The sequence below is a fragment of the Bubalus kerabau genome, chromosome 10, assembly GCF_029407905.1.
Source record: "Bubalus kerabau isolate K-KA32 ecotype Philippines breed swamp buffalo chromosome 10, PCC_UOA_SB_1v2, whole genome shotgun sequence".
Taxonomy (NCBI): domain Eukaryota; kingdom Metazoa; phylum Chordata; class Mammalia; order Artiodactyla; family Bovidae; genus Bubalus; species Bubalus kerabau.
This window is the reverse complement of record NC_073633.1, coordinates 9,419,711-9,439,288: the sequence shown is the minus strand read 5'-3', so window position 1 is coordinate 9,439,288 and position 19,578 is coordinate 9,419,711. Positions and strand designations below refer to the sequence as shown.

General features: G+C 49.6%; 2 protein-coding genes across 9 annotated transcripts in view; one reads left to right on the top strand and one right to left on the bottom strand.

Annotated features, from left to right (window-relative positions):
• SIMC1 (SUMO interacting motifs containing 1) overlaps positions 1-4,164 on the top strand; it is a 75,577-nt gene extending 71,413 nt beyond the window's left edge. Inside the window, exon 10 of one of the 2 annotated variants that reach the window (XM_055536559.1) lies at positions 3,551-4,164. In XM_055536559.1, coding sequence (XP_055392534.1) covers positions 3,551-3,582 — 32 coding nt within the window. In that variant the 3' untranslated portion in view covers positions 3,583-4,164. Of the gene's footprint in view, positions 1-3,337 lie in introns of both variants that reach the window. The other variant, XM_055536558.1, reaches the window with a different exon arrangement.
• Positions 4,165-4,239: 75 nt separating this feature from the next.
• KIAA1191 (KIAA1191 ortholog) lies at positions 4,240-17,634 on the bottom strand. Of its 7 annotated transcripts, none has more exons than XM_055536562.1 (9): positions 17,422-17,634; positions 16,248-16,444; positions 15,926-16,012; positions 12,878-13,056; positions 10,188-10,317; positions 8,082-8,206; positions 6,014-6,120; positions 5,720-5,862; positions 4,240-5,610 (listed from the first exon to the last, which is right to left on the bottom strand). In XM_055536562.1, the coding sequence occupies exons 3-9, from the start codon at positions 15,951-15,953 to the stop codon at positions 5,402-5,404; spliced, it is 921 nt and encodes a 306-aa protein (XP_055392537.1). In that variant the 5' UTR covers positions 15,954-16,012; positions 16,248-16,444; positions 17,422-17,634; the 3' UTR covers positions 4,240-5,401. The 7 variants fall into 7 exon arrangements, with proteins under 7 accessions (XP_055392537.1, XP_055392540.1, XP_055392536.1 ...); XM_055536565.1 differs by having other exon boundaries at positions 15,907-16,012; positions 16,248-16,358; XM_055536561.1 differs by having other exon boundaries at positions 16,248-16,358.
• Positions 17,635-19,578: the final 1,944 nt, after the last annotated feature.

Here is a 19,578-nt window from a genome sequence, read left to right as displayed (position 1 = left end):
GGGCATGAAGGGCCCTCCGGCTAGGGAGCTCACTCACCTTGATTCCCAAGTGAAGGGAACCCAGCAAGATGGTTGACGTAAGGCCCGATGGGTGGCGGACAGGCTGAGGACGCGAGAGGTCGGGGAGGGTAATGGTGATGAGTGTCGAGGCCAGGGGTGTCGAGGCTGAAGATACACCCACGGTTCGGCCGGTATTGACATGGAGGTACATGGAAGAGCTGCAGAGATGGTAAAGGGCTCCATGTAACCGTTAGATCAGAGGCCCCGGTGACAATGACCTTGACACATGATAATCGCTAGCCCTAGTATTGACCCAGGGACTAGTAACCGCACTCCCAGCCCAAGTATCTCAAGCCAGGCCTTGTGCCACATAAGCCCTTTGCAAAGACTGCCTCACACAACAACCCCAAGAACCTCTGCGGTAAGAACTCTTGTCCCTACTGAAGCATAAAATCCAAGGCCCCGCCAGCTGGGCCAGGATGGTTCAAGTCCAGTGGCCAGGACTTCCTCCCCCTGGGCGGTGGGTAGGTAGGCACTGCTAACCTTTGCTTCTCTAAATTTCCTGTGTTGATAGATTCCAAGTTCCTCTTGCTCCCAAGTCTCCCCTATCCCTCTCTTTGCAGCCAATTCTTTGTTATTTCGAAGTCATTTTCATGTTTTTCAGAGTAGCACATGCTTTAAGAAAATCAAATTCTACTAAAAGGATTTTGTCCCCTGTGACCATTCTTCCCAAGTAGCAGACTGAAGCATTGCACATTTCACTGCTTAAAACATTCCACATACCTCCTTTTGCTTTCAGAAGACAAACTCCACACTGGTCTGTGACCCAGGCTGCCTGCCAGTCTCTTCTAGTCCTGTTTTCCTTCTTACTACCCAGCTCTAACCTCTAGTTTTCCAAACAAGCTTTTCCTGTATCATTTGCACCTTTTCCCGCTACATGGACTGCTTTTCCGCTAGACTTTTGCATGCTTACCTCCTTATCCTTTGGGACTCAACTAAGAGGCCCTCCCCAAGGAGAATGCACCGCTTCCCTTGTATCCTCAATGTTCCTGTTTATCACGGCACCCGGTTTATTTGTTTGGTTGCACTCACCAAAACCATAACTGTCTTTGTTGACTGGTTCAGTCAGGCTTCCTGCGGCTAGAACGTCAGTCCATGAGGGCTGGGCCCAGGTCTCTGATCGCACTGTCTCCCCGGAGCCTAGCCCTGTCCCAGAGGCAGGGTAGGCACTCACTGTAAACGCTGGTTAAATGTTGAAATGCCCCTATGATGACATCTCAGGGCAGCTGTGCCTCCTGTTTCCAGACTTTTTGGATATTCTACAATCTATTACACTTTTTTTTTTTCAGTTGATTCTGTTTTCTCAAATTTCTAGACCCTGTAGTTCAGTCCTTCTAGTAACCGTTAATGAAGGTGCCATTACCCCCTTTTATAAATGAGATGGAGAAATGACGCTGGCATGGTCTCTGGTGCACCCGGACTCAAGGCCTGCAGGGCCCTTCCCTCCGTTTGCCTTATGTGTGACCTTGTGCTCCTGTGCCTCGACTCCACACACTTCCAGAGCCCTGCTGGGACCGACTCATGGTTTTGTAATGGATACCTTTAGAAGTTTTTACTTTCCCCCAGCATTTTATTTTTGGACCTACAGAAAAGTTTAAGGAGTAGTATGACGTACACTCATATAACCTTTACCTTGATTCAGAAGCTGTTGATGTTTTGCCATATTTGGCTTATCTATTGATCTATCCACATACTATTTTTGCTGAACCAGTTAAGAGTAAGTTGCGCTATCATAATCCTTCATGGTTAAATACTTCAGCTTAAGAATATTCTCCTACATACCATTATTCATTATCCCACTGATTTTATCCTCGATACAATGTTTCGTAGTATGTGCCAGTAATACCTTGACTGGTGTTTGGTTTTGCTTTGGGTCAGGACTCAGTCAGACATCACACACTGTACTCGGTGGGCTTGCTCCTCGGCCTCCTGTCATCTAGCACAGCTGCCAGCCTTTGCTTGTCTCTCATAATGGGACATTTTTGAAGAGTCCAGGTCAGTTATTTCATAGAACACCGCACAATTGGGGTTGCCTAGCTATTCTCTCATGAGCAGCAAGAACACAGAAGAGATGACGGTGTCCACCCCTTTCCAGTGCGTTACATCAAGAGGCAGGAACATCAGTTTGGTCTCATTGATGTTAAGTTGGACCATATGGTCAAGGAGTATCTATGAGATTTCTCCTGTATTTTCTTCCCAGAGGGTAAAACTTTGAGACTCAATATCCTGTTTAGCCTTTCATTTGGTAAACTACTGAATTGATTTAGTAGATTGAAAAAATGGTCCCTTTCTAGTTATGTATCCCTTCTACATTTCTTAACTGGCCTTCTGGTAAAAATGACCTTTCCCTTCTCCCTGCACTCATTCTTATTTACTATGGATTTGGGACATTTTAAAATTCAGTGTTAACAGTCCCGTTTTTTTTGTTTTTTGCCATTATTTACCATCATATTGTTCAAAATGTGGCCAACAGGAACTCTCTAACATGTCTCCATTAGTTTCTAAGCATTCCCTTACTTTCTTATGAAAAAAAGTCCCAGGTTCACCTTGTAACTTCCTTGCCATGATCCTAAAATCAGCCTTTTTGCCAAGAGTTCTGGCATCTCTTAGTGGGGAGTGGGAAATAGTATTTTGAAACCAAGATCTAGGTGCTGAGCATGCTGACTGCTACTGGGACAGCCATCAGTTATTATTGCTTCTAGGCCCTTTCTGACAAGAGCTAGTAAATTATGTAATTAAAAAAAAAGTCCATACTGATACCTGTTTCCACTTCCACAGAATTCTTCCTCTTCCTGTTCCTTAACTCAGTCTTTTCTCCCACAGTGAGAACCCTTGCTTTATTCTCAACAACACGAATGTATTTATTCATTTGGTCTATCCTGCCATACATACAAAATGGATTCTTTTAAATAGAATTACAATAAACCAAAATCATGACAAACTTACCACGTAAAACTTAATATTTCTTTGCAATATTTTTCAAAGAATAGTTCTCCAATTATATCCATTTGAAATAGTTTCATTATTTAATATAGGTTTGTTGTCTAAATCAACAAAGGAAAAAGAACTAAAACCAAGGCTTTTTTTTTTTAATACTAAAACCTGAGGTCCAGAGAGAACCAGAACAAAGGACCTTTCAGAAATGGGCCTTTGACTTGTAGCCTAGTCACTCATAAACAAATCTTTGCCTAGACCCTACCTACCAAAATTCCATCTTCCCCAGTCATAGAATAGAAAGTCGTACAGAACAGTGCCGCTGACTTTTTCCCTCTTGCAGAGCACTTGCGGAGCTCAGTGATTGACCGGAAAGACTTAATAATCAAAAGAATCAAGCCCAAGCCCCAGCAGGGAGATGACATCTCTGTGGTGGACGTGGAGAAGCAGATCGAGGCCTTCCGCAGCCGCCTGGTCCGCATGCTGGGGGAGCCGCTCGTCCCGCAGCTGCAGGACAAGGTGCACCTCCTCAGGCTCCTGCTCTTCTTTGCCGCAGACCTGAACCCCGACTCGGAGGCCTCTCCGTAGGCCCAGAGCAGCCCAAGGTCGTCCGAGGCACTGAACACCGAGAATACCTCCTGAAGTCCACCTCCAACTGCTTGGAAGTCCCAGAAGTATAGAAAGTAGTTTAAAATCTAACAGGACCAAACCTACCTTATTTATCTGTAGGCTATGATAACTTTCTAACTCTTTAGTAAACATCTTTTTAACAACCCTGTCCTAGCCTCTTCTCAGATATGAGTTAAATATACACGGTGTATATATTTTTTAATAAATTATTTATGTATACTTTTTTGAAACAGGTAATACTGTATGCACTATATGTCTAACATTTCCATTCAAGATGTGAAAAAAAGAATCCATGTGCTGAACAAATTCGAGACGTCAATGTTACATCATTCAAGGTACTGAGAACCTGTTTCAAAAGAGAAAGATGTTTGTCTCCCTAATGGAAAACAAGCATCCTATACTGGACCTGTGATACTGCCTATTTGTGGCCTGTCTGTTAAGACCTAATGTAATGAAGGGGGATAGAAACAAAAGTGTTGAGTGTGCTGCAAAAGAATTGATGTTAAAAGGATACAATAAAAAGGCAATGGTGTTTCAAAATACCAAGTTTATTGTGCTCAGGCTTCATGACTGAGCAGGCAGAATGGAATAACAATGAAAAAACCTCCATCTACATTTGAGAAAGTAGTAAGGATTTTTATTGTCAAAACAAGTAAAAGATACAAGCATAACAGAAGACACAAATAAATTAATTCTGATCATTTGAGACTCCAGGGTGTCTCTGGGGGAAGGTCAGCTCGACTCCTTGTGTAGACACAGTACCGTCCAAAGCAAAAGACAGCAGGGACGGGAGACAGCATTCAAGACAGTGGCGTGCACAGTGGAGAGAAATGAGAGTGGCCTCCCGGCTCCTCTCCTCAGCAAGGTACGTTTACAAAGGTAGGAGGCTCATTTGAGGGGAAAATGATTGCATACGGAAATTTTTTAGTTCTTGTGCCTCCCAGGAAAAACATTTTCAAGCCCTAGCCTGAACAAGAAAACCAAAATAGAGTGACACTAGTTTCACATGAACCTCCAGACTATATTCGAACTGCAGTTGAACTTTTTAAAAAGTTTAACATCCATTTATCTATAGCAAGCCAGTAGACTGAATTTTCTCCTTTAGGAAGTTTTCAACCAAATGGAAGCTAAATTAATGTCGCTTTAAAGTGCAACAATGGCTGTGTTAAGACTAGTGTTTGTTCTGTGACACGCAGAAGAGAAGCACCCCTCCCACAGCACAGGCCCCAGAGGTAGCACAGCAAGGGCTGGCTGCGGGACACAGGGGCCCACAAGGTCCCCCAGGACGCGAGGAGACGCCGGTGCCAGCACAAACGGGGGGTCCCTGCCGGGGCTGGCTCTTAGCTGTACCCAGATCTCAAGCAGGCTTGGGTTCCCTAACTGACCAGACCGGCGCCAGCACAGCCGTGAGGGCCGAAGTCGCCTGCACTAGTCCGCGGACATCCCCACGCCATGGTCCCCGTGCGCGCCTGGACATGGTGAAGGAATCCTGAAGCCTTGGTTTTGGAACAACGCAGACAGTCACCTAGTAAGCAGTGGTCCAAGTTCTGGGGAGGTCCCCATATACCACTGCTCAAGTTTAGTCTAACGTTAAAGCAATACAAAATGGCTTTTCCACACAAGGACAAGCTTTGCACTAATGTTCCGCAAAAACCAATTATGTCTCCATCTAGCCTCAGTTTGATTTTCACAAAGACAAAACTTTTCCTATGTCAGAGCCAAGGTAAAGGGAGCTGGGCTCAATACCCTTGATGCAGAGTCCCTGGGACAGAAAGCTCTAGAAGCCAGTGGGTGTGAGAACATTCAAGTCCCGGGGTTTGAGGCTGTGGGCCCGCGGCAGCTGTTTCGTCCCTTCCATCACTGGGATATCCATCTTGGGCGGCTTGAACGTTGCTGGCTCCTCCGCCCTTCGGGTGGCTTGTGCGCGCATCACTTCCATTGGAGAAGGTTTCTGGGCTCCTTTGTAGGCTTGGATGGCAAAGCCTCCTGCAGAAGTAAACCAAAGAGCAGATGATTTCAAGATCTGTCGGCAGTTACCAGCATACACGGTCAAATGCCCGCCACGCTGCTTTCTTTAGTGAAGAGGGTGCCTTACCTGACTCAGCCTTCTGGAGGGATCTTGGTCCAAAGAGGCTCCATTTATCAGCAGAGCTTCTGTCTTTATCCCCACTTCCAGAATCCATGGTGCTAAGGCTGGGGCCAGGTAAGGCTGTGGCAGAACCAGAAGTGAACCAGCCTCTGGAAGAGAAAGGATAAAATGCCAGGTAACACATCCTTTTGCTCCAGCTCTAGAAGTGTTCCCTGCTGAGGCCAGGGACCGCCAGCTCCTGCCCCTGACTCAGAAGCCTTGGGCTGAGCCCCTGGCTGCTGGGCCCGCTGAGGCGCTCACCTGCTCTTCTGCTTAGGGGAGGCCTGGGGGCTGCTGCTCGGGGTGGACTGTGTGGACGCCGGCTGCCTCTCCTCTCTTGCTGTCTCTCCACTCTGGAGCTTTAGTTTCTGCTCATATGGGTTAAGAAGAGAGACTTTGTAAAAGTCAGAGCAGATACAAAACAGCTAAGTTAGGGTGTAAACAACCTGCTTCACACTAACTTCAGGAAAAGGAAATGTTAACAGGTGCATTATCTGGATTACAGGCCAGATATTCTTCAGGCTCTGCCATGCTAGGTAAAAGGCCGTCTTTTAAAAACACATTTTCATCAAATACATCTCAAACACCTCTGTACTAACTTCACACCAGAGCTTCTGACGTCCGCACATTTATAGCCAGTAAGTGGAGGAGCCAGAAGCCCCGCAGTGGGCCCTCCTCAGCACCCTCCTGCCTCGGCGCGCCACTCTCTCCAGCTCAACGCTCCCTCTGTGAACCTCGCCCGCCCGTACCCAGCCACCCGGTGCTCTGGGTGCAGTAAACAGATGCCTAACCACAGACCAGCAGTTTCCCTGGGGAGACAAGCCTGCTTGTCTCACTGCTCCTGGGCCAAGGCTTCCACACGTATCCATGCCCCGTGGCTAGGATGCCAATGCCCAGGCTACGCTTAAGTGCCCACGTGTGAATCCTCTCCATCCTCAGCACGGGAAGCTGTGTGAGCTGGCATCTCAGCCATCCTCATGTTCTACTCCTATGGCCAGGATGCAGAAGATGTGCCAGATGCAGTTCCATGGTTACATGGAGTGAACTGGGCAACTGAATTCAGAATGACACCCTGGAAAGTTCTCAGTGTCAAAGGCTGACAGTGCTCCTCTCCAGAAGCATCTGTCTTGCCTGAGAGCTTCAGCTGGACACCAAGCCAGCCCTGACTCCCCCACAGCATAGTTTTATGTGTAGTGTGCAAAAATCATCTGGGACACTCATTACAAAATGCAACCATCGTCTACAGTGTCTTGTATCTCTGCCACAGGCCACTAACTCTTACATTATTCCTCCGTCTATATACTGTATATCATGCCTCCAAGTAAGCCCCTTCAGGAGCCAGATTCTCAGAAGATTTTGAAATATGAGAAAGAATCCACAGGGACTAGGGGATCCAGAGATTTGAATTCAGACACTGTGGATGTTTAAATACATAACCCTAAACCCCTGTTTCTTCATTTACAATACACAGATAATAGTGTCTATGTCAGAGGATTAATAAGATGAAGTGAATATGAGTGCTTGATAAATCTTAAAAACAGCATTAATTATAAAGTGATAGTCCCTGAAAGGAAAATCACTTAAAACTATTTTATTGATACAGTTATTTGGTCATTATTAACCTTACTAAAGGGGCTTCCCAGGTAGCTCAATGACAATCTGCCCGCCAGTGCAGGAGATGTGGGTTCAATCCCTGGCTCGGAAAGATGCTCTGGAGAAACTGAAAATGATAACCCACTCCAGTACTCTTTCCTGGGAAATCCCATGGACAGAGGAGCCTGGTGGGCTACAGTCCATGGGGTTGCAAAGAGTCAGACATGACTTAGTGACTAAACAACAAAAGCCTTACTGAAAATTCTTTATCCGTTCCAATTTTAAAAATGAAAGAGCAAAAACATCCCAATTCTACACTATTTTAATTTTTTAAAAATTAAATTAGAACCTGGCACTCCTTCCCATCCAGCATTACCTCTGTTGAGGTTCCCAACTCTCCTTTCTCACCCTCGGTCACTCACTAGTACACAGAGTGACCCGCGTTGGCTCTGTTGTTCATCACACTCACACGGATCAGCCCAGAATCTCATTTGACCCTCCAACCCAAGCTTTATAGGCAGATAAGCAGAAACAATGAAGTTGAGAGCCCCGGACCTTTCAGCTGAAGTGCTACCACTCTGGAGGGGGACTAAACAAGCTCTAAATTCCTCATGCAAGTCTCTTCCCACCACTCTCCTCAACCCCCAACTAGCTGAGCTGGGAGCTCCTGAACCACAGCCACGCTCAGGCTGTAAATGACGAGGTTTGTGTGTTCAGTTCCTAAGAACAAGCTTACGTGGAGTGCTTCTGCCACTCGAAGATATTTGGTCTCCTCAGTGGTAAGGCCCTTGTGGGGGGTGTAGCCAGCATCTCGCAGCCCTGCCTGTTGCTCAAAACGCTGAATGCTCTCCTGGTTCTGTTCTGGGGACAAAGGAGATGATAGTCATGGCCATCCCCCCTCCCATCGCAACCTGGGGGAGATGAACAGATAGCTACCATTCTCCCCGGGAGCAAGAGCTCACACCGGCCGTCTGAGAGGGCATCCCCCAGACAGGCGGCGTAGCAGCAATTCTGAATCTCCCACAAAGCCCCTCTGAGCAGAAGGAAGCCTCCCTGACACAAGCTAGAGAGACAGCCGGACAGCCTCCAGGGAAACACTCCTTACTGTCCTCATTTGTACCCCAGGACATTGTCTGTAGTAATATTTAGAAATGCAACACAGAGAAGGCAGCTGACATTCAGAAACAGTGCAAGCTCTTCAATACAAAGCTTTCTCAGAGAGACTCACCCCCCTCTCTAAGACCTTTGCCCAAAAAGAAACCAGGCCACGTTTAGGCCAGATGGCACCAGGGTAGCAGTAAGATCCGAACCAGAGAGAATAATGTGCCTTGAACTGGCCAAGGTCTACTGACTCAGTGCTTCCAACGGTGCGCGCAGCTGCCCACACGGGGCCTGGCGCAGCATCTGAATATCTCATCATCAGTGTCAGCGATGCCTTGGACGACAGCGGAACTCCTGCTTAATCTGTACACTCTACATAATACACCCCTCATGGGTGAGAATGTGGCGGCTATGGACCAAAGTGCAGACGCCACAGGCCCTTCATGACTGAGTTCTTCCCCTTCGAAGGGGCTAGTTTATTTCCATCAGAAACAGAAGCAAGGGAAAACACACACACACACTAAATGTATGAAGATGTTTTCCAGTCTTGCCAGGTAGTCACCTTAAAATTTTAAAAGCAGGAAAGGACTTCTTAGTGAATACAATACACTAATTTAAATGCGGCTTTAAAAAAAAAATTTAAGATTATAGCAACATCAAAAGTTCATGGCAGTATTAACTAAAACAATAAAATGGTTTATTATACCTGCAATTATATAAAAATATGCTTACAGGTGAACATAACTAAGCCAAATAAGTATCTGAGTGATAATAATATATACTGGGGTTCTATGTTTTATGCTGTTGGTAACCTGTATTTTCAATAAAGAATTTCTACTGCACAGAAAGAACAATGACTAAGCTTCTTAACACTGCCAGGACACATTCTCAAGGTCGCAAAATACAAGTAGCAGCTGCTGATTCAAACAGTGCATTTCTGTGTGAATAAGAAAAAAGTCCAGGTAAGAGTTTGAACTTTTGGTTCCTAGGTGAGTTCTTCAGGAATTGCCCAAGACTAACTGACGTCCTCCCAGAGCACATAAACAAGGGCTTCTGACTTCCAACATGCCCTGCCCCTGGCAGAGGCTGCTGCTGACAAGCAGGACTCTGTATCTAGTGACTGTTAACTTCCCACAGCAACTAGAGGGACCCTCCAGAACCACTGAGTTCAGATAACTTGTTAGGATTTTTTTAATTCAGGCTATCTTGTTTCTAGTTTTATCAGGACCATAAATCCCATATTCTCAAGACTAAAGACTGGTGCCTCAAGGCCCAGGAAAAGGAACAACTCTGAGCCATTTAATTTAAAAAGTGAGTGCGGGGCAGGTGGGCGATGCCTCCGTGGGCCTCCTCCTCTAGCAGAGCCTGAGACGGCAGCGGCAGCAGCCCCTGGCCCCTGAGCGCTGTGCTATCTAACCCTGCCACCTACTGCCGGCCAGATCCCCCACCTCATGGAGGGGAAACAGCTGCCACAGTTAAGACAACTTGCCCCGGGCCACGCTGATGGGCAGGGGAAAGCAAGGCCGTAGCCCCGAATGGACCACGATGCTGAGCACTGGGTCAACCTCCCGCCTCAATGGAGCTTCAGCACTGGTGCCGCCTGGGCAGCCAGGCTGGCCTCGGCGGGGCTCGCTGAGGACAGGCTGAGGCAGGCGGGCGTGCAGAGCCCTTGGCAGCTGGCTGCGGGGACTCAGCTCTCCCCCGCCCCACCTGACTCTATTCCGAGGGCGCAGACGCTTACTTGTGATCAAAGAGCTCATGATGACATGGGTCGCTTTGGCCTTCACCACAGGGGCCTTCTCTGCACTGTCAGTGGCCGGCGGCGGGGCCGGGGCACGCGAGGAGACGCTGGGCTCTCCCTCCTCCACCTGCTCAAGAGGGGAGGGGGTACGTGAGCGGACACGGGAGTCACAGCCTCAGCCCCACTTCGGGAGCCATCAGATCCATGAGGAAACAGGTGAAGGGGGCTGTCATCCCCACCTGGCTAGATGCACAGCGACAGCGCGTATGACTTGATACAAAGAGCCTGTATTTATATACTTATAGAAGTGGGAGAGCCAGAATCTGAAGCTCTGGGCTTTACTGTCGTCCCAGACTGTGTCCAATACACTGTATTACCACGGCCCTAAGGATGCAGACGCCTATTACTAAGCGTTAACTGTGTCCCGAGCACCGTCCCTGCTTTTGCGTGATTAACCACTGCATCTACTAAGTAGTTCTGGAACTCTGCCGACTGCCAGCATCCACCGGAGGGCTTGTTGAACAGACTGCTGGGCCCCACCCAGAGGGGATTCAGGAGGTGTGAGTCAGGGTTCAAGAACGTTATTTCCAACAAACCCCCAAGTGATGCTGATGCTGCAGGTTCCGAGACCACACTTTCTGGACCATGGCTCTAAAGGTCCAATAATGGTCTTTTAAAACAGACCAGAAGGTCTCCATAGCGCCTCATCTTTCACGCGAGCGAGCTGGAGCATGCTGCCTTCCCTCAGCTCAGCACCTGACACGGTGCTCGGCTCTGACTGGAAGCAGAGAAGTGGGCTTCCTCTTTATTCTCTGCTTCTCCAAAGGAGCTGAGAGGAAAGGTGGTCAGAAAGGAGGGGAGAAGAAGGGAGTACTGAAATGTTGTATCCCTGTTACAAAACAGGATTTAAACTTCTCAGCTACGATCTAACTAACTCGAGCAAAACCTAAATAAACCTCTGCTTCCTCACTTGGGAGGACAGCTGCGGGTGGGGACGCGGATGCCTAGGGCGTAGAGAGTTAGGACCAGCGGAAGCATGCACGCAGAGCCGGGCTGGGCTCCCCGTGGACAGCGGCTGTTCCAAACGTCAGCTGTCCCAGCTGGGGCACAGCCGAAGACTGGACGCACGTTCTTTGCCTCGTGAAGCAAGCGGGAGCCTTCACAGATGCCGAGGGTGTTGGGCCGCCGTCCAAGCCCCAAGCCCCATCAGGAGCCGCCCTTATTTCCTGCTCCAGTCCCGGGAGCCTGCTGCTTCGGCGCCTCAGGCAGGCTGCCAGGGCCCTTCTCTCCTGGTACTGCCAGCACTTTTTACACAGAGCGCTTCCACCTCAACAGCTGACTGGGTCAGATTTTGGTGGATGGCTGATGTGGGGAACGTGCCCTGGAGCTGCAGGGGACTCCTTCATGGCGACAGCGAGAGGCGCTCCATTCTGAGAGCCTGACGGGGCGGGCGCGGGTGAGCGGGGCGCCCCCATCAGAAAGCAGGGCTCAGATACGGCTCCACTGAGAGAGGTGGGCTGGGGGCCGCAGTCACAGCATCGGCTCCACACGGAAGACGGGCCGAGCCTCCCCGCTGTCTCTTCTTTAATCCCCACAGCAGCTCCGTGACAAAAGTATTGTCATCTCTCACCCGAGACGCTGGCTCGGGGGTGAGGCCAGGCTCGCGGCGGGGGCGCAGGCTGTTCGGGGCTCGCCCCCAGGGCTGCTTACACGGGGCTTTACCTGCCCTCAGGGCCCGAGCCGCCGCGCGACCACAGCGCAGCGCGACCGCAGTGCGGGCGAGGAGGCGATGCCTGAACTGACTCAGGCAGTGCGGCCAGTGGTCGTGGGAAGTCAGAGGCGAGAGACAGTGAGGAAGCAGAGGCTCCAGTGACACGCCTGCAGCCAGCATGTAAGAACCGTGAGCCCAGCTGCACAGAGGGCTGCGAGCGCGGAGCGGCGCGTGTGCCTGCGGCAGGAGGGCCGGCGGGGAGGCAGCTCCCCGGGGTCGCCACAGGACCGGCGCCCGACACAGGACCGCACGAGGAGCGGCGCAGCACATCTGCCACGCCCTCCACCAGATGCTGCAGAGGGGTGCAGATCAGACGCGGCCCTGCCCCCAGGATGCTAACGGAGGGTGCCTAACACAGCAGGGGTGCTGACAGGGTCCAGAGGACACCGGAGACCTGAAAAGCAGGGGGACAGTTTACTGGGAGGACAGAGGAAGATCACAGAAGAGACTGAGATCGAGCTAAGACTCAAAAGATGCCATTTGTCAGGCAGATGGAACAGAACAACAGGACGGGGACTGGGACTATTCCAGGCAATCGGAGCAGTGACAAAAAAAGACTCAGAGGCATCAAATACCCTATTAAGTACAAGAAATCCTAGGTAAGTGGCAAGGCTGGATCACGGCATGTGGGGGGCATGGTGTTCAGAGGACCAGGATCATGCAAAGCCAGACTAAGACTAAGGAGCTTGGACTTAATGCTGTGGAAATGGCAAGGGCGGGTAATGGGAGAAGACTTGGCCATTCTAGTTTTGAATGATAAAGGAAAAGAGGCCTACCAACCCCACAGAGAACAGCAACATGTACAGAGGTGAGTGGGTGCCCCATTCGCTGGGTGCCGGGAGCCACCAGCAGCTTTGGGAGCAGAGGAAGGAAAAGGAAGGGGTGGGGCCTGCCAGCAGCACTCGGCAGGGTCAGATACCTTGGCGAGGTCCTGATACTTGCGCTCTGGAATCACTGGCTTCCAGGGGATGCTGCCCATGTCCGATGGAGGAGGAGTCATGGGCGTAGGGTCCTCGAGGGCATCATCATAGCTGAATGCCCGGCGGTACATCCCGATGGGCAGGGACATCTTGCCTAGAGGCCCACTAGGCTCAAGAGCTAAGAACAGAGACACCGGTCAGGATGGGTTCACCAGCTGAACATACTGGTAGCTTTAAATTAATTCATCTGTAGGCAGGAAGGCTCTGAAACACTTCTTCTGGGACAAAGCAATAGCAGCTGGTTCTGGAAGAGCTAACCCAGGCAAGGTAAGGAAACAGAACAAAGCCCTTCCTCTCGGCCTGCTGCTTTGGATTCTCTACTTCACCCACACAGCAGCCCTAATGCATCTTTATGGATTAGCAAACCAAACAATTCAATTTACCTGAGCCAGGTCACATAACTTCAAAGTGCCGTAAGGGATCAAAACCCAAACCCACCTGATTTCAAAGCTTGTATTCTTTAGGCCACAGAAGCCGCCCCCATGGCAATCCCAAGCATCTCAACTCAGGCGAAACTGAGGATATGAAGTCTTAGGAATCCCCTGGCAGTCCAGTGGTTAGGACTCGGCACTTTCACTGCTGAAGCCCCAGGTTCAATCCAGGGTCGGGGAACTAAGATTCCACAACCCTCATGGCCTGCACTCCCCCACAAAAAAACATTTTTTATTATAGATGAGTAAATGAAAGCTCAGAGGTAGTAAATCCTGCCTTTCCTACATCTCCTCAGAAAACAAGAGCAATGACATGCTCGACACGCTGGGTGTCCAGCAGTGTCCAAAACAGTTTCAAATGTTCCCTATGACTCAAAAGAGCAGAGGCAACGTCCATCCAGAAGCTACTGACAATCATTCTCTCAAAGCACTGCCAGCTGACCCTGCCCACTGGAATGCCCCACCCTGACGCAGGCTCCCACTTCAAGGGCGCCTCAGCTCTGCCAGACCAGGGAGCAAAGTTCACTTTGTTTGCAGATCCTTTCAAACCAGGACTAATGCCTGATCCTGCCTTCAGGCTGACATTTTCCTTTTGCTATAATTACACAACCACTCTCTCCAAGACATCAACCAGTGTGGCAGTTAAGTCCCAAACCAGCAAAAACATTCTATGTAAACCGAAGGGGACAAGCAGTTACCCTTTGTAACAATTACCAACAAATCCATAGAAAGAGGATTAGTAGTTGCCTGGAGCTGGGTGGAGGGAGGAGCCGCAGCGGGAATAAGGCCTGACTACTACAGGGACAAGGCTTCCTTTTGGGGGTGAGGAAGATATTCTGGAATTAGTGGTGATGGTTGCACAACTTTGTCTCTACACTAAAAATCGCTACTGACCTGTTCACTTTAAGATGGCTGAATTGTATGGTATGCGGATTATCTCAATCAAAACAAACACATAAGCAAATAACAATTACCAAGTACCCTTCCTTGTCAAGCACACATCCCTCATCTTTTCTAATCCTCATTAAGCAGATATTCTTCCCCTTTTCCAGCTTGGGAAACTGAGGCACAGAACAGTTAAAAACAACAGCCCACTAGCAAGTGTTAGGTGAAATCAGCCAGCAGTCACACCCTCCATGCAACCCACCCCACAAGCAGCAACCTGGTGCATGCAACCCTGGGGCCCAGACGCCCACAGGGGGTTTACGATCAGCACAACCACAACGAAAGACAAACTGAAGCACAAGCTGATGGAAGTCTGAGACTCAGGATGGATCCGTATCGAAAGACACAAGGGAGACTCCTATCCCTCCACTTAATTTGGGAGCAATTTCACAAACATCTTAGAGACATCCCAATAGCCTTCCTAAAAATAATAAAGTCAGGTAGTATTTATGAGGAAATATATTCCCTAGTGGCTCAGCTGGAAAAGAATCTGCCTGCAATGCGGGAGACCTGGGTTGGGACCTGGGAGACCTGGAGAAGGGAATGGCTACCCACTCCAGTATTCTGGCCTGGAGAATTCCATAGTCTGTCGCAAAGAGTCGGACACGACTGAGCGACTTTCACACATATTCCCATAAATAGAAAACAAAAATTTTTCTGGGCAGAACATAACTACTCAATATTAACTTTTGCTTCACAATTTGCATTTATTTTATGTTTGATCTTCACAGTAACCCTGAGAGACAGGCACTATCATCTATACTGAGAATCAAAAATTGATTCAGGGACTTCCCGGGTGGTCCAGTGGTTAAGAACCCACCTTCCAGTGCAGGGGACGCGGGTTCAATCCCTAGCCAGGAACTAAGATCCCACACATTACAGGGCCTTAGCTAGAGAACCCGGGCCGCAACTACCGAGGCAGGCCTGCAGGTGCCGCAACTGGAGAGAGCAGCCCGCACCACAACGAAGGCCCAGAGCAGCCAGGATGATAACCAACAGACTTTTAAATTTGTTTTAAACATTGAGTGATTCAGATTTTTAAAATCACTAACCCCTCCCACTAAAACAGTCCAAGGAAGGATCAATGACTTCACTAACCCAGAAATTACCACCCTGTAAAGAACCCAGGACTCACTAAATGTTGCACTGAATATTCTCATAACTAAGTTCAAGTTGCCTTGAAATCAGGCTGGTGTCTTTTTTGCTTTGACTTTCATTCCTCCCAATCTCCTACCTCCTCCTCACCAAAAAAAGGGGTGAGTTTAAGTCATTTTGGTACAAGAACTTTTCTGAATTTTGATTTGATACATTAAGAAAGTGACAAATTTGTCATACCCTTAAGCGCACCTTAAGGGTACTCTTTCAAGTTAGATGCTGGGTTCACACCCTGGGTGTGTTAATAAGATAATAAGATACAATTTAATGTGATAATAAGATAATACTAATCATTTAATAGGATTATATTAATAAGATAATAGATTGGCATCATTTAAATAGTAAGTCTAAATGGCAGAGAGTAACTATTAACATCTGGTCCAGAAAAAGTGGTTTCTGTCTAGTTTAAAACCTTAAAGGGTAAAACATAACTTTACCAAAAAGAACTAAGTTTACCAGGCACTTCTGGTTGTCTCGAAGCCATTGAAAGACTGGGATCCAGGCGCTTTTCCTACACAGACTTTGAGCTGAGTTCCCCGCCACCTAATAAAAATAACAAAGGGTATTTTCTTACAGCAAACACCAAAGACTAGCTCCAATGCTGTTCTTTCAACAGGCACACAGAGTTTTATGGCTTTAACACGTAAAAGAGCCAATGAGCGACAAACATGCCAAGGGAGAAAAAAAAGGATAAAGTCAAAGGACTCAGCGTACTCGTCACTGATTTTAACACCGTGATATGACAAAGACACTATGCACAGTGAAAAGGTCCCCTTACCAGAGAGAGGATGTGACGATTATGCCGACAGACAGGTATTAATGAGGAACATCGTCCAGCTGCTGCAAATTAGCAAAGCTGCTCAGGAAGAGTCCATCCATTCCAGAGGGTCTGAGAACAACAAACAACCAGCGTTGGCACAGCCCTGCAGAGTCTGCCAAACATCTCCCTGTGTTTCATGTTTTTGCCATAACAACCTAAAAAGAGATACTATACTCATTTCACTTTTCAGTAAATTAGGGCTCAGGGTCAAAATAACCTGACCCACGGCAAGGGGCTAGGGATCAAGTCAATAAATTCATTCCTGGTTGCTAGTACTGACCGACATTCAGACAACGCTCATCTTGTGTTTTAACCCTAGCAGCAATCCATTGTTTATTCACACTTTAGAAGAAACCAAAAAGGAGAAGTGACTTGTCCAAGGTCACAGATAAGTGGCCCATCTTGTAAGGCAGATTTCAACCCCATTTCACCGAGGAGGTCAAACAAAGCTCTGAGGGAGCCGTTATTTGCTTTCAACTTGCTACACTGCCCCCCCACCCCCCTCCCCATCCTGATGAAGCTCAGACTGCAAAGTAAAGAGCATCGCAGAAGCCAAAGTTCCGTCAACCTCGCAGCCCAGGGAGCGTTCCGACAAGGCCACCTCCCCTTTCACTTCCCGGGGCGCGGCCCTCCCCCCGCCCCGCAGAGCGCTGACTTCTTTACCAGATGCAAGACAACGCCACCCGGACGCGAAAGGCCTGGGCTGACTCAACCGCCTCTTCCACCCGGCGAGGCTAAGAAAGGTTACGGAGACTAGGGGCAGGCAGGGGCTGGCTCAAGATGAAGGTTCCCCAGGGCAAGGCAAGTAGGAGACTGGGGAGCTGAAGGCAAGCAGGGGTGGTCCAGGACTAGGCCGGCTTGGTAGAGGCGAGGCCCGGGGCCGGGGCCGCGGGGGCGTCATCGCTGAGGAACCCCGCGGTGGGAGGACCCCCCCCCCCACCGCCCCCGCCGCCAGAAGGCGGAGCGAAAGCCGCACAGTGCGGTCCAGCCAAGCTCCGAGCCTGAGTAAGCCAGCCTGAGTGAGGGCACCACGAGGCCCCAGGCCCGGGCCTGGCGGGGGATGGGGGCCAGGCCCCTCCTAAACAGCGGAGCCCGAGCCCCCAGGAGGGCCAGGCCCGGCTCCTCCAGTTACCTTTCCGTCCGCCGCCTCCGCGGAGCTGCCTGCGGCCTGGGACTAAAGAGGCTCCAAAGACCCACGTCTCTCCAAAGGTTGTTGCGCAGTCCGGATCCAAGCCATGGTGTGAGCGGCGCTGTGCCTGTGGCGACACAGAAGGTCCCAGACGCCAACCTGGGAGGGAGAACAGGATACCAGCCGCCGGCAGCCTCCCTGATAAACTCTCCCGAGGCGGCGTCACTTCACGCGAGACCTGGCAGGATGAGGGCGGGGCTGGAGTATGCTGGGAGTTGTAGTCCACGATCCGGCAAGACCCAGAATCATCGCGGGCACTGAGGGTCTTGGGGCCAGGGCTCTGTGTGCCGAACCCGCCAGTTCCCAGAAGAAAAGCGCCCCTAGACCAGCATTCTATGCCTGGGCCTGTGACAGGCTGAGCACAGATTGAGATAGCACGGTAAAGTGACACTCTCAAACCTTTTTCATTTAGGGAAGTTGACGTTCGGAGAGATGTGAAGGCACTTTGACTAAGACCTGAAGTGAGCAGGGACCCTCTTCCAGGAACTTCTGGGTTCATATTAGTAGCAGGATTCATACTTGTAAGCAGGACCAAAAGGGGAAGCAAGCAGCACCTGCCTCCTCTAGGTGGTGGTGGTATTCTGTGGCTAAGTTGCATCCAGCTCTTTGGGACAACATACACTACAGCCAGAAAAGATCCCGTCTTTTGCTATCTCCCGAAGTTTGCTCAAATTCATGTCCATTGAGTTGGTGATGTTATCTAATCATCTCATCCTCTGCAACCCCCTTCTCCTTTTGCCTTCAATCACTCCCAGCATCAGGGTCAAGTCCAATGAGTTAGGTCTTCCCATCAGGTAGCCAAAGTATTGGAGCTTCAGCATCAATCCTTCCAATGAATATTCAGCATTTCCCCAGCCATCTGGAGATAAAACCGCATGGAGCTATTTTTAAAATGATCAATTCCCTGTCAGATGCCAGCCCTACTGGGGTGACCACTCGAAGATGAAAATCTGCAATAATTAAAAGCTCTCCAGGTGCTCTCCAGGTGAATCTTATCTTAGGCAATTACAGGTGATGTAAAGTGAAGTGAAGTCGCTCATTCATGTCCAACTCTTTGCGACCCCATGGACTATAACCTATCAGGCTCCTCTGTCCAAGGAATCCCCTTCATAGACCACCGGAAAATTTGCTAAATAGCTGACCAGTGCTCACAGTTTCATTGGTCTGGTTCTTGGCACAGAGAAGACAAAGGACAGAAGAACCCCCACCAGCTTGGGTAACAGCTACTGGGGCTCAGCAGACAGCGCCTTTGGGACATGCTGAGGAGTAGCCACTCCACAGAGTCCCTCAATTGTGCCCCCTGCCGCCCTCCTGTTTGCCGGAGGTTCGAGGAAACAAGAAACGAGAGATTGTAAAGTCCCCTCCAGCCATAGGAGCGAGAACCTCTTACCTTAACCAGAGGTCTTCTGGAATCTGAGACTGGGCCGCATGAGCTTTCTGCTGAGTTCGTTTTTCGCTGTCCCGGTGTTCAGCATGATGGGCCTTCCCCTGCGCTGGGTTTCGCCGCCTTCCACTTCTAGTGCGGGAGCTTCGCTGAGTTGGGCTCCTGCTGTGCTTGGCCTCTTCCATGCGGAGGTTGTTTCAGCCAGGTTAAACCCGAGTCACGGCACCATCGGAGAAGGCAATGGCACCCCACTCCAGTACTCTTGCCTGGAAAATCCCATGGATGGAGGAGCCTGGTGGGCTGCAGTCCATGGGGTCGCTAAGAGTCGGACACGGCTGAGCGACTTCACTTCCACTTTCATGCATTGGAGAAGGAAATGGCAACCCACTCCAGTGTTCTTGCCTGGAGAATCCCAGGGACGGGGGAGCCTGGTGGGCTACCGTCTATGGGGTCGCACAGAGTCAGACACGACTGAAGCGACTTAGCAGCAGCAGCAGCAGCAGCACGGCACCATGGATGTCACGTGAGTGTTCCTCGGTTCTTTGTCTCGTCACAACAAAGATTTGGAGTGACAGACATTAAAGCCCTCGGCGCGTCACAGCTCTCAGGTCTTGGACAAACCATGTTACGGCTCTTAAGCAAATCAGTGTTACAGCTCTATTTTATTTAGAAGGTAGCAGGAGAGAGAGGGAGAGTGAGAGATAAAGAGAAAGAGC